General features: G+C 66.3%; 1 protein-coding gene across 1 annotated transcript in view; it reads left to right on the forward strand.

Annotated features, from left to right (window-relative positions):
• IGF2R (insulin like growth factor 2 receptor) overlaps positions 1-12,620 on the forward strand; it is a 68,631-nt gene that overhangs the window by 34,936 nt on the left and 21,075 nt on the right. The window contains exons 8-19 of the mRNA XM_055135083.1: positions 88-250; positions 403-580; positions 1,172-1,275; positions 5,871-6,038; positions 6,779-6,919; positions 7,950-8,093; positions 8,621-8,758; positions 9,088-9,235; positions 9,454-9,631; positions 9,832-9,947; positions 10,981-11,149; positions 11,748-11,927. Of these exons, the coding sequence (XP_054991058.1) occupies positions 88-250; positions 403-580; positions 1,172-1,275; positions 5,871-6,038; positions 6,779-6,919; positions 7,950-8,093; positions 8,621-8,758; positions 9,088-9,235; positions 9,454-9,631; positions 9,832-9,947; positions 10,981-11,149; positions 11,748-11,927 (1,827 nt within the window). The remainder of the gene's footprint in view (positions 1-87; positions 251-402; positions 581-1,171; positions 1,276-5,870; positions 6,039-6,778; positions 6,920-7,949; positions 8,094-8,620; positions 8,759-9,087; positions 9,236-9,453; positions 9,632-9,831; positions 9,948-10,980; positions 11,150-11,747; positions 11,928-12,620) is intronic.

Genomic DNA, 12,620 nt, shown 5'->3' on the forward strand with positions numbered 1-12,620 from the left:
CTGCGGGACACGGCAGCCTGCACGAGCTCGGCTGTGTCGTTGGGGCAGTGACGAGTGCCATGTGTGACCCCCGCCTCCCCCCCTCAGGGCACCACCCCGAGGCTGACGGCGAAATCCAACTGCCGCTACGAGGTGGAGTGGCTGACCGAGTACGCCTGCCCGCGGGACTACCTGCAGAGCGACGGCTGCTCCCTCAACAGCGACCAGCACGACATCAGCGTGGACCTGCGGCCCCTCAGCCAGCAAGGGGGTGCGGGCGGGGCACCCCTTGGCGGGGGGGTTGGGCGGTGGCGGGGGGCGGGGGGAGGCACGCCTGGCCGCCAGGAGGATGCCGCAGGTGCTCCCGAGGGCCGCAGGGACCGTGTGCGTGGGAGTGACGGGCCCCCTGCTCCTTCCCCATAGCGGTCCCCGTCCCGTTCTACTCGGCCCCGGGCGGCAGGGAGTACACCTTCTTCCTGAGTGTCTGCGGGGACACCAGCGTGGGGGTCTGTGGCAAGAAGGATGCCGCCGTCTGCCAGATGAAAAATGCTGACCGCAAGCAGACCAAGATCGCTGGGAGATTCCAGAACCAGACGCTCCGGTGGGTGGCCCGGCGGGCCGGCGGGGGGTGCTGGAGCCTGAGGTGGGCCGGGCGCTCTGCTCTCCGACTCCTAATGTCTCGGAGGCCGCCCCCACCCCTGCTGGGGCAGCTCTTGCGTGGGTGCACAGCGCACGAGGCTTCCAGGCCTGCCGGGAGGGTTGAGCCCCCCAGCCCCTTGCAGTTGGAGATTCCGAAACTCTTGTCAGCGCCCCGGATGCTCCAGGCTGCCCGGCTGAGGGCCGCTGGTGTGCTTCTTGGGGCCCTCACGTGCGGCCCCTCAGAGCCCGTGTCTTGTGGGCCGCTGGGGAAGGCGCGGTGCTCGGGCGGGGGGTGCCTCATCTGTTTTGTACGAGATGCGAGACTCCCACGCCGGTGGATCCTGCCCCACACCCCGCCAGGTCTGAGTGAAGTCAGTGGCCACCCTGGCCTGTTGGGGACTCACGTCCCCGCGCCCCGAGCCCCTTGCCCTCGGCCACCCCAAGCTGCTGCTGCTCTTTTGTCGCGGGTGATGGCCGATCACCCGCGTTGTCGTTTGAAAACCCTGCCTGTCCTGGCCCCGCTGACACGGGCCTCTGCCCCCTGCCCCCGCAGCTACTCGGACGGGGACCTCACCCTGATCTACCGCGGGGGCGACGAGTGCAGCTCCGGCTTCCAGCGCATGAGCGTCATCAACCTGGAGTGCAACAAGACTGCGGGTGAGCGGGGGGCCCGGGGGCGCCCGGGGCTCGGGTCCTGGGACGGAGGAGACGGAGGGCGGGGGGGGGGTGGGTGGGAGGTGCCCTCGGGCCTGGCTCTTGCTGTGGGTCGGGTAGGGGACCCCTCCACCCCCCAGCCCACCGGGCTGCCGGTGACGCCACATCCTGTTTCCATTTTCCTCTGCTGGCCTGTTTGTGTTGGGCACGGGCCCAGTCCCGCGCTGGCTGGGAATGAGTCTCTGCCTTGCGTCCGGCCCCGCCAGGCCGGCACTGTTCACCCACTGGGCTGCGGCCGGCACATCCTTTCGGGAGGTCATTTGTGCAGCCCTGTGCTCGAAGTGGGGCTGGGGGCACGCGTCTCAGCGGGTCAGAGGGCGGGACGAAGCGGGGCGCACAGTGGCCTGTGTGAGGGGAAGTGTTGTCCTGCTGATGCCCTGTGGCTCCAGCCGTTCCCGGTGAACCCTTGGCTTTTGGGGAGGGGGCCGGGCTCCTGTCCCTGTCACCATGTCCCCCGGCCCCACACCCCCCAGCTCCCCCGAGCCTTCACTGTTGGGCGAGTTGCTAGGGCCGAACCCTGGGCACCTATTCTGGGGGGCTGTGACCCCCAGGCCCATGCACCCCCTCCTCCGGAGGTCACCCCCAGCCCCGTTGGGTTCTGCGTCGACTTGGTTCTAATAGTGGGTCCTCAACTCGGATGGGAAGGGGTGGGCTCGGTGCTTGCCCACCCCAGAGACGGGTGCAGGCTGGCCGCCGGGGCGGGCGTCAGGGTCCCGTTCATGTGCCGGGTCTCCCGTCGGGCTCCTGGGGGCAGTGTGCCCTGGGCCCCCCCGGCCGGGTAAGGAACAGACTCCCAGCGCCTGTTGCTGCCTGGAGTGTTTGTGTCCGGGGTGGCACTGGCCTCCGCTGGCCATGCCGGTGAGCCTGTGGTCAAACCTGAGGCCCGTCTGCCCTTCGCTCCAGTGCGCGTGGGGACCGGACCCCTCGAGGCCGCAGACACTCGAGAGCATTAGGGGAGGGGGTGCTGTTGTCTCCCCCGCTGTGTTCTGGGCTGCGGCTCTTAGGGGAGGGGGGCTGGGATCGAGGCAGTTGAGGGTAGAAGAGGCGCTTCTTGGGCCGGGGGACGCGCCGGGGGCAGGGGCTCGCTGCAGGGTCCCGGGCTGGGGTTAGAGCAGCAGCAGTGGGGAGTAGAGGCGAGGGGCCGAGGCCATTGGCCCCCTCTGTTGACCGCCCTTCCTGCCTCACCCCTCCCAGCCCGCTTTAGGGGCGCCTCCAGGCGACCCCTCTGCCCGACCCAGCCTTTCCCAGAAGTGCAGCTGGGCTGCTGGCTCCCCCCTACCCCCCACCCCCGCCCACCCCCGCCCCGACCCTGTCGTTACCTCCCTGGGCCCCACTCTGCTCTGGGCTTTCCACAAACGACTTGGCCGAGATCTTTGCAAGTGTGCTGATCTCATTTGGGCATGCTGGGAGATGGAACATTCCAGAAAGATCCCAGCAGACCAGGAGGATCCTGGGAAGGGCTGTGAGGCAGGGACTCAGGGAAGACGTGTGCACGGCACAGCCAAGAGTTCTGGAGAGCTAAAGCCCAGATGAGCTGCAGCTTGCAAAATTTCCTCAAGGCCATTCCCTCTCCCGCCCTCTCCTTTTTATTTCCTCCATTCTACATTTTTTTTTTTTCAGGCATATAAGCAGGAGGAACATAGGTGAAAATGTTCGTGCCGCTCCCACTTGGGTTTCATGCAATTCAAATCCTGCCCGATCTGCCTCCTTCCAAACCTTTCCCGTGCCCTTGCCTCGGGGCGTCCACTGTCTGAGCCAGGGCCAGGCCCCTTGGTAGGGTCCGTCCCGGTGAGCCCCAGGTGGCTCTTTCCCACATGCGTCTGTCTTCAGGGTGAGGGCAGTGACAGGCTCGAAAAATGCGGGGGCGGGGGGTGGGGGTGCCCAGCGCCCTGCGGTGGGTTGAGGTGGGCTTCCTGCCTTCTGCCTCCGCCGTCTGTAACCGCCTGAGCTCGCCTTGGCTTGAGTTTAAGTCTCAGAGTCTCAGAGGCCGCCCCGGGTGGGTCGGTGCTGGTTGATGGATGCAGAGGCGGGCTTCCGTGCCCAGTGGGGGTTACTGTACCGGGGCTCGCGTGGTTTATAGTTAACTCGCCTTTCAAGGAATTATCGAGGCTTATGAACCTGGAGCTCATGCATTTTCAAGGCTCTGTTAACTGGAAACTAAGGAGGCCATTGAAAGGCAGAGCACGTTTGCTGGGACCAGAGTTCACCGTTCTGAGAGCACAGAATTGGGTGGAAACCCAACCTGGTCCCCTGGGAGGAACAAAATATAAGGTTTTTTATGGGGGGAAAAGAGGAAGTTGAGGTAAGTGGTTTGAAAAAAGAAGTTGGTGCTAACAAGCTCGCTCCGTTCCCAGTGGGCCTCAATTCCATCCCCGGGTGGGGGGCTGCGAGGCGATGTTTCGGGAGAGGGTCCTGCAGAGAGATGGCCCCGCCTCAGGCCGGCAGGCGCAGGGCGTGCCCCGGGCCTTGACTGCTCGCCTTCAGGACTCGGCCCAGTGGGCAGCGCCTTTGTGGGGTGCCTGTCAGGCAGGGCCGCGTGTTGGGTCACCAGTGTTGCCCCGTGCTGCCCCGAGCAAGGCCGAGAGAACAGCCGGCCGCGCCTTGGCCCTGACAGGCCCAGAGCCCTGCGAGCGTCCGGATGCAGGGGGGACACGTGAGGCCTCGGGAGCAGCGCAGCCCCTGGCGGCTGGAGCTGGCAGGGGCCCCTGGGTCCTCTGGCCCTGCCGGTGAACATGTCCCGGTGCTGGGACTGGAGACGGAGTGTGCATGTGCATGGCCGTCTGTCTGCAGGGCGTGCGCCTGCCTGTCCGTGCCTACGTCTCTCTATCCATGCTTGTGTCCGGCCCTGTGTGCGTCTGCCTGTGTGTATGTGCATATGTGTCTGCTTCTGTGTGTGTGTGCATGGTTTGCCTGTGTGTATGTGCGTGCGTCTGCCTGTATATGGTGTGTATGTGTGTGTGTGCGCATGTGTGTGTGCATCTGCCTGCGTGTGTGCACGTCTGCCTGTGTGTGCGTGTGTGTGTGCATACGCCTGTATGTGTGCTTGTGCATGTGCATCTGCCTGTGTGTGCGTGTGCATCTGCCTACCTGTGTGTGTGTGCGCATATGTCTTCCTGCTTCTGTGTGTGTGCATGTGTCTGCCTGCCTCGGCGTACGTGCGCATGTGTGTGTGTGTGTGTGCGTGCGTGCGCGCACACACTCACGTCTGCTGGTTTGTGTGTGTGCGTTTGCTGGTGTGTGCATGCATGTGTCTGTCTGTGCATATGTGCTTTTGCCTGTGTACATGTGTTTGCCTGCCTGTGTGTGTATGTGCATGCATCTGTTGGTTTGTGTGTGTATATCTGCCAGTGTGTGCACATGTGTGTCTGCCCGTGTGTGCATCTGTCTGTGCATGTATGTATCTTCCTGTGTGTGTGTTACTGGCTGTGTGTGCATGCATCCATCCATGTGTGCATCTGTTCATGTGTCCGTGCATGCGTGTGGCTGTCCGTGTGTGTGGTATGCATGCACCTGTCATTGTGTGTCCATCCATGAACGTTTCTGTCCTTGTGTGTATTCATGCGTCTGTCCATGAGTGTGGGTCTGTCCATGCGTCCATGAGTGCGTGTATGCTGTTGCCTGTCTGTGCGTGTGTGTGTGTGCTTGGAGAGAGGCGGAGGAGCCAGCGGCTGGAGTGTGGAGGGTGAGCCCTTGGTGGTCCCCCGGGATGCTGGCAGCTCTGCCCCCGGTGCGTGGCGTTCACAAAGGCGAAGGAGAAAGGATGCCCAGGGGAGGGGGCGCCGGGCCTGGTGGCCAGGAGCCTGGCACACGCTCTCACTTCTGCGCCTCCACTTCCTTGCAAAGAGGCCGCGAGCAGACTCTCCCTCCACCCTGAGAGAGGACAGAGGGGCCAAGTCATGCCCATGCCACGGGGCGCTGAGTGTCCCTGTGCCCCGCGGTCTCTCCGGTCTGCCCTTGCTGCCGGCCCGCCTGAGAAGCGCCTCTGGCTCCAGGGCTCCGGGCCGGTGGGCGCGGGGCCAGCTGCGCCGCAGTGGCTGGCACTGGGAAGGCCTGGAATCGGAGGGTGTAATGGACATTGCAGTTGAAACATCACTTGCCTTTGATACAAAAGTATCATTTCCCTTTCCCTGTGAACATTGTGCAATTCGGACACGCGACCGCAAGAAAGGGAAGCTGGGGAGGTCCCTCCCAAGGACTGCGAACCCGTCCAGGGGTGGAAACAGGCGCTGGCAGCCAGCGCGCGCCAGCCTGCTGTGAGCGGGCGGGATAGTGTTTCCTTGAAGGGGAAGTCAGTGGAGGCTGCGGTGCGCGAGGGGGAAGGGGCCCATGGGAGCCGGCCCCGTGGGGTGGGCACCTGGGCTGGTCTCCGTCCACCGGAGCCCTGCCCACCCCTCCCCCGCCCTCGGTGGCCCTGATGTCACCCCTCCAGCCAAGGCTTCACTAGGATGGAAGGGGCGGGCTTGGGGCGCGCTGGGACCCCTGCCCCTTCCCTGCGCCACCGAAGCAGTGTTTCCCCTGGTTCTTCCCCGGTGGCGCAGGCAGCAACGGGCGCGGCGCCCCCGTGTACACGGGCGAGGTGGACTGCACCTACTTCTTCACCTGGGAGACCAAGTACGCCTGCGTCAAGGAGAAGGAGGAGCTGCCCTGTAGCGTCAGCGATGGCAAGAAGCAGCGCTTCGACCTGTCCGCCTTGGTCCGGCATGCAGGTGGGCATCGGGGCTGGGGCGGGCGCGTGGGGGGAGCTGGGAGCGTGGTCTGTCTGGCAAGCAGGTGGGGGTGCTGGGGGGGTGCGGCTGGCGCCAGGTGGGGGTGGGGGGGATGCAAGTCGCCATCCAGACGTTTGTTATATTGGGCTGTGTGGGGCCAGGGGGTGTTGGTGCCCAGGGAAGCTCTGTCCTCCGACCTGGGGGGCCGGGGCGCGGGGGGGCCCAGGGCAGCTCTGTCCTCCGACCCAGGGGGGCGGGGGTGTTGGTGCCCAGGGCAGCTCTGTCTTCCGACCCTGGTGGCGGGGGCCGGGGGTCCCAGCTGTGCTGCGGTGCTCTGTGAACACTGTGTGACAGCTGGCATCTTCTGTGGTTCTCACCCCTGAGACCCCGGGTCGGGTTGTCCTTCGTACCCACTCCCTTGCCCCTTCTTCCCTTCTGTCTGCTCTCGTTCCCACTCCCCCTGCATGCCCGTCAGGCTGCCCACACCTGGGGCCGGGGTCCTGAGCACCCCCCACCCCACTCCGTGTCTGGTGCTGGGAGAGTTCTGCCGTTGGCTCCGTGCCTAGCCATGCCTCCCCTCCCCTTCCTCCCCCCCCCCCCCGGTCCCTGTCACCGTGACGGGGAGCCCCGCTCCGTGCCAGGGCTCCAGCCCAGTCGCCTTCGGCCGTGCCATGGCCGCGGGTGACTCACGCAGGCGCCATCGGGCCCGAGGCTGACGGAGCCGCACTCTCCTCTGACAGACCCCGAGCAGAACTGGGAGGCCGTGGACGGCAGCCAGGGGGAGTCCGAGAAGAAGCATTACTTCGTGAACATCTGCCACCGGGTGCTGCTGCGGGGCAAGGCCAGGGGCTGTCCTGGCGAGGCGGCCGCGTGTGCTGTGGGTGAGTGCCGGGCGGCACCCCGTCCTCTCCGCGGGGCCCAGCACGGGAGGAGCATGGGTGCCGGGACGCTCAGAAATGGGATGGGGGGGCCAGGGTGGGGCTCAGGTGGGGCAGTCACCTGGGCATCCCAGGGATGGGCTGGGCGCACGGCCAGTACCAGGCCCGGCCCGAGCTTGCCTCCGACCCCAGGTCGCCCGAGCCAGGCTTGAGCCAGGGGTGAGGAAAAGCCGGGAGGCTGTCGGCCTGGTGCCTCCCGGGAACAGTGTGGGGGTCCACGAGGCGGGTGACTCCCGGGACGCCAGGTCTGCTTGAGTCCCCTTCTTGCTGGGGCAAGGGGCAGAACCCGGCCTGCGGCAGGGCCAGGCAGGAGGGACACGGAGCTAGAGGGTGGGGTCCGTGCAGGAGACTGGAGCGGGCTCTGCCCTTTCCCCGCACTTGCGCAGGGGCCACGGGACGGCCGCCCCGACGCGCTCTCAGAGGCCTGTGTCCCCCTGCACTCGGCTGGAGGTGACCTGAGAGGCGGAGTCCAGGGTGCTGCCTGGCACCATCTCCTCCCGCCCCCATGCCCCGAGGGAGTAGCCCTGGGGGTGTGACCTCTGCTGGGAGGGTCCTGGTCCCCTAGAGCGAGGGGCCTGGGCAGCGGGGGTGTCCCGACAGGGCCCTGTCACTGTGTCACCCGCCCACTGGGTTTCTGCTTTGCTTCAGTGTTTGGTGTTTGAGCCACACTTGGCGGGCCCAGGGATCACTCCTCGTGGGGTGTGGGGGGGTCTCTGGGGTGCTGGGGATCGAACCCCACCCGCCATGTGTCAGGCAGGGGTCCTCGCTTGCCAGCACCCCTCTGTCTTTTCCCTTCCTCTGCGCATCCTGGGAGTTCTGGGGCTGCCCACTCGCCCCCGCCCTTAGCTGGGGGTTGAGGGAAGCCGTTTGTGTGTTTGTGTCACTTGCAGGGGGCTGCTGACCGTTTGTGTCGGACACCATCCCTCCGGCCTTCTGTCCCTCGCCCTTATTATTTTCCTTTTCTCTTTTGCAGATAAAACTGGAAGTAAAAACCTGGGCCGGTTCCTGTCTTCTCCCATAAAGGAGAAGAGGAACATCGTCCTCTCGTACTCGGATGGGGACAGCTGCGGGCAGGGCAGGACCATCAGCTCCAACATCACCCTCGTGTGCAAGCCAGGTATGGAGGCCCGAGCGGGGGCAGGGGCGGGGGCGGGCGGGCTGTCCTCGGCTGCCGGACTCCAGCCCCAGAGTCGGAGGGGGCCGTGGTGGGCAGCCCCGACTCCTTTCTGGCCCCCAGATGCGGACCTCGTGACCTCACCTCATAGATTCTGTGTTTCTCAGAGGGTCCCCATGGCCCCGCCCCTCCGTACACAGCTGGGGGTGGGGGTCCCACGCTCCCTGGCTTCCGTCAAGGCCCAGAGCCTGGTCCGAGGCCCCTTCTGGAGTGGACGGCGTGTGGAGGGGGTGTGGTCGCTGCTCCCCCCCTCACCCCTCTGCCCGGGATGTTGCTCTGGAAAAAGCCCCCGCGCTGTCGAGGGCTTATTAAAAACTCTAAGGCTCCGTGTTCGGACACGGTTGAAAGCAGGGGGCGGCGCGTGCCCGGGTCTGAGCTGCTCTGTCATGCTGGCGCGAGGCTGCCCGCCAGTGTCCTGCGGGGACCCTGAAGCCCGCGCGGTGGGGTGTGACGGCACCGTCTCCCCCCAGGAGAGCTGGAGAGCGCCCCCGTGCTGCGTTCCGTCGAGGAGGACGGCTGCTTCTACGAGTTCGAGTGGCACACGGCCGCGGCCTGCGTGCTGTCCCGCACCCAGGGGGACAACTGCACCGTCTTCGACCCTGAGGCAGGTGGGTGCTCGGCCTCGTGAGCCACCTCGGCCCCAGCCCCTTCAGCGCGCACGTGAGGCTGAGGGCGGGCCAGGATGGGGGGCGGCGTGCGGCTGGACCCTGAGGTGTGCCCGGCAAGTGGCCTCTGGAGTGGCCTTCTGTGGGCATTTGCCCCCGCATCCTGGGTTGGGCATGGCCCCGTCCTCCACCCGCTGCTGGGGACGTGCCTGTGGACGTGTCCAGCCGGGGCGGTTCTGGGCCCTGGGGCCCCTTGCCCGGCCGCTGCCTGCTGGGGGCAGCTCCTGGGGTCCCCGCGCTGACCGTGCCGCTGGCCTCACCGCTCCGGGCAGGTTTCTCTTTCGACTTGTCGTCCCTCAAGAAGAAGAACGGCAGCTACAAAGTGGAGACGCCCAAGTACGACTTCTACATCAATGTGTGCGGGCCGGTGACCGCCGGGGCCTGCCAGGCCGGCTGGGGCGCCTGCCAGGTCGCAAAGAGGCAAGTGGCGCTGCCTGGGGCAGGGGGGCAGGGGGCAGGGGGCGTCCCGGACGAGGGTTGGCATGTCCCGCGCCTGCTGCTGCTGCTGCTGCTGCTGCCAGCTTTGTGTCTGTCTGGGTGCGGGGCTGGTCTCTGGGGGTGCCGGGGGTTGGGGTGTCGGTGGGTGGGCCTCCGCCCTCCGTGTGCGGGGCCCGTGCTGAGCGCCCGTGGGTCCGCAGCGAGAAGAAGGTGTGGAACCTGGGCATGAGCAACTCCAAGCTCTCCTACTACGACGGCATGATCCAGCTCAGCTACAAGAACGGCACGCCCTACAGCGACGGCCGCGCCGCGCCGCGCAGCACGCTCATCACCTTCCTGTGCGACCGGGACGTGGGCGTGGGCGTCCCCGAGTACCAGGTGGGTGGGGAGGACGGGTGGGTGGGGGGCCGGGCACCGAGGTGCATCCTCTCCTCCCGGGTCCACGTGCCTGTCCTGGGCTCAGGACTCAGTGGGGGCACAGGCCATGGTCTCCCTTGGTGAGGCCGGGCAGGGGGCCGCTTCCTGCCTTCTCAGCAGGCCCGCCCCATCTCTCCCCGTCGCCCCTGCCCCCTGCTCAGGACGAGGACGACTCTGCCTACAACTTCCGCTGGTACACCAGCTACGCCTGCCCCGAGGAGCCCATGGAGTGCGTGGTGACCGACCCGGCCACGCTGGAGCAGTACGACCTGTCCAGGTGGGTGGGCCCCTCTGGGTGGAGGCTGGTCCCCGGCCTTCCCCAGCTCCCGAGCTTCTGAGGCAGCCAGGCAGCCTCCCGAGCCCCCGGCGTCGGGGGCCGGGGCGACAGCACAGCGGGGAGGGCGCTTGCTGGCCTTGCTCGTGGCTGGTCCGGGGGTCTGTCCCTGCCAGCCCTCGTGGCCCGCTGAGCACTGCCAGCGGTGATCCTGAGCACAGAGCCCAGGATCCCTGGGTGTGGCCCCCAAACACAAAGGCAGAGTTTGTAAGAGTATTTATGCCTCTGATGTCGCTGGTGGTCCCAGTGTTCGTTGGTGGTCTGCGGCCCGTCACGGGAACCGCTGATTTGAAGCCACTGGGACTGGAGAGGGGCAGGGCCAGTTCCGGACAGGCTGATGGCCCAGGTTTTTTTTTTTTATTATTATTACTTTTTTTATTAGAGAATCACTGTGATGTACAGTTACAAACTTGTGAACTTTTGTGTTTGCGTTTTACTCATACAGTGATCGTTTACCCATCCCTCCACCAGTGCCCATTCTCCTCCACCAGTGATCCCAGTATCCCTCCCACCACCCCTACCCTGCCTCTGCGCCAGGGCATTCCCCTTTGTTCTCTCGCCTTTTGGGTGTAGTCTGCAATAGAGGTATTGAGTGGCCTTCGTGTTCGGTCTATAGTCTACTTTCAGCTCGCATCTTCCAACCCGAATGGGTCCCCCCGACATCCTCTACTTGGTGTTCCCTTCTCTATCTGAGCTGCCTTTCCCCCCAGCCTGTGAGGCCAGTTTCCACGCTGTGGTGATGCCCCAGTTCTGTGCTGGCCGCACACCCCGGGAGTGACCTGAGCGTGCGGGGGTGGGGGGCTGCCTCCGGCCTGGGACCCCCGTGTTTCTCTGATGACACGGAGACAGTAGGCGTGACGTGCATCCCCTCGGTGCCCCTTTCGTCTTGCTCGGGGATGGATTCCGAGCCCCTCGGGCGGGGGGCTCCCACCTGGCCCCGTCGCTGGCCTCTGAGCGCCGCCCCCTGTCCCTGCAGCCTGGCCAAGTCGGAGGGCGGCGCCTCCGGAAACTGGTTTGCCATGGACAGCGCGGGCTCGCACAGCTCCTGGAGGAAGTACTACCTCAACATGTGCAGGCCCCTCAACCCCGTGCCCGGCTGCGACCGCTACGCTGCCGTGTGCCAGATGAAATACGTCATTGAGCAGGTGAGACACGCAGCCAGGGCCACCCCGCCTCCCCGCCGCGCTCCGGGTCTCAGCCGTCGGGGGAAGCCCCCACGACGCGGCCGAGAAAGGCCCAGCACCGGGGAGCTCGTCCCCAAGCGTGTCTGGTCATTCGACTGAGCGCTCCGGCTGCCCAGGCCTCGGGGTCTCCCCCTGCTCTGGGCCCGCAGGGAGGGTCTTAGTGCTTCCTTGTGTCTCAAGGCGGGAGTCAGGGCGGAGGTGGCCGCGGCAGGCCGGCGCGCGCCCCCTGGTGGACAGCGCCTTTCCTGAGCCGCTGGGCGGGTGCCGGAAGCCCTGGGCAGAACCCGCTCTCCCAACCCCTGGTTCTGTCTGCAAACCCGCTGCCGTCTGGCACCCCTCGGGCCGTGGGTGGCCTGAGGACGTTATCCTGGTCTCATCGCGAGGCGGGCAGGGCTGGGACTGGGTGCGTGGCCCACCGCTGCTCCCCATTCCGCGCCCCCCCCCCAGCCACAACTCTGGGTCCTGTCTTTCCCTTTTGTAAACTTAAAGAAAGATGGAGCTGTGGGGGGGGGGCTGGCAGGGGGCGCCAGGGGGCGGTGCTGATGGGCCCTGTGTGTAGGGCACGTACACGGAGGTGGCGTCCATCAGTAACCTGGGCTCGGCCACGGAGGGCCCGGTGGTGGAGGAGAGCGGCAGCCTCCTGCTGGAGTACGTCAACGGCTCGGCCTGCATCACCAGTGACGGGACACTCACCACCTACACCACCCGCATCCACCTCGTCTGCTCCCGCGGCGGCCCGGTAAGCGGCTGGCGGCCTCCTGCCCCGCTCCCTGCACGGGGCTCTGGTGACCGGCTGGGGCCCTGGGGCTCGGCCTGGGGTCAGCTGTGGTGCCAGCAAGCACCGTCCTGCTACACTGTAGCTGCTCCGGCCTGTGTCTCATTTACTTCCGCCGGGAGGGCACGCCCTGCAGTGCTCGTGAGTCCTGCTCTCTGGTTCCGAGCACCGCCCCCCGCCCCTGCCCCTCTGCCTCCAGAGGGCCCACCAAGAGGCTGGGGGCTCTGGGTGTCTCTCGGGGCGCCTGAATTGGGGGAGGCTCTTGCCGTCTCTTCTGCTGAGGGCGCAGGAGTGAGGGAGGGGCTGGGACAGAGGAGCCGGGGGCATCCGTAGGGTGGGCAGGGACACAGGCACCGTGCACATGTGGCCTTCCTGCTGGGATGGGGGTCTCCTGCCTGAGCAGAGCAGATGCGGTGCTCAGACAGCTGCCCCTCGGTCACTCCCCCGCCCCTTGCCCAGTGGCGCTCAGGACTTTCCGGGGCCCTTTCCGGGGACTGTGGCCCCAGGCCTTGGCCTCATCAGCCGTGGGCACGGCCCCTACTCAGCTCAGTTGCCATTAGGCCGTGGACTCCTCGAACCCTTCCACGTGGTCCAGCAGAGGGCGAGGGCCTGGGTGTCGGTCACCGCGTGCCCTGTGGAAGTCCCACTTGTCCAGGC

The sequence above is a fragment of the Sorex araneus genome, chromosome 4 (genome assembly GCF_027595985.1).
Source record: "Sorex araneus isolate mSorAra2 chromosome 4, mSorAra2.pri, whole genome shotgun sequence".
Taxonomy (NCBI): Eukaryota; Metazoa; Chordata; class Mammalia; order Eulipotyphla; family Soricidae; genus Sorex; species Sorex araneus.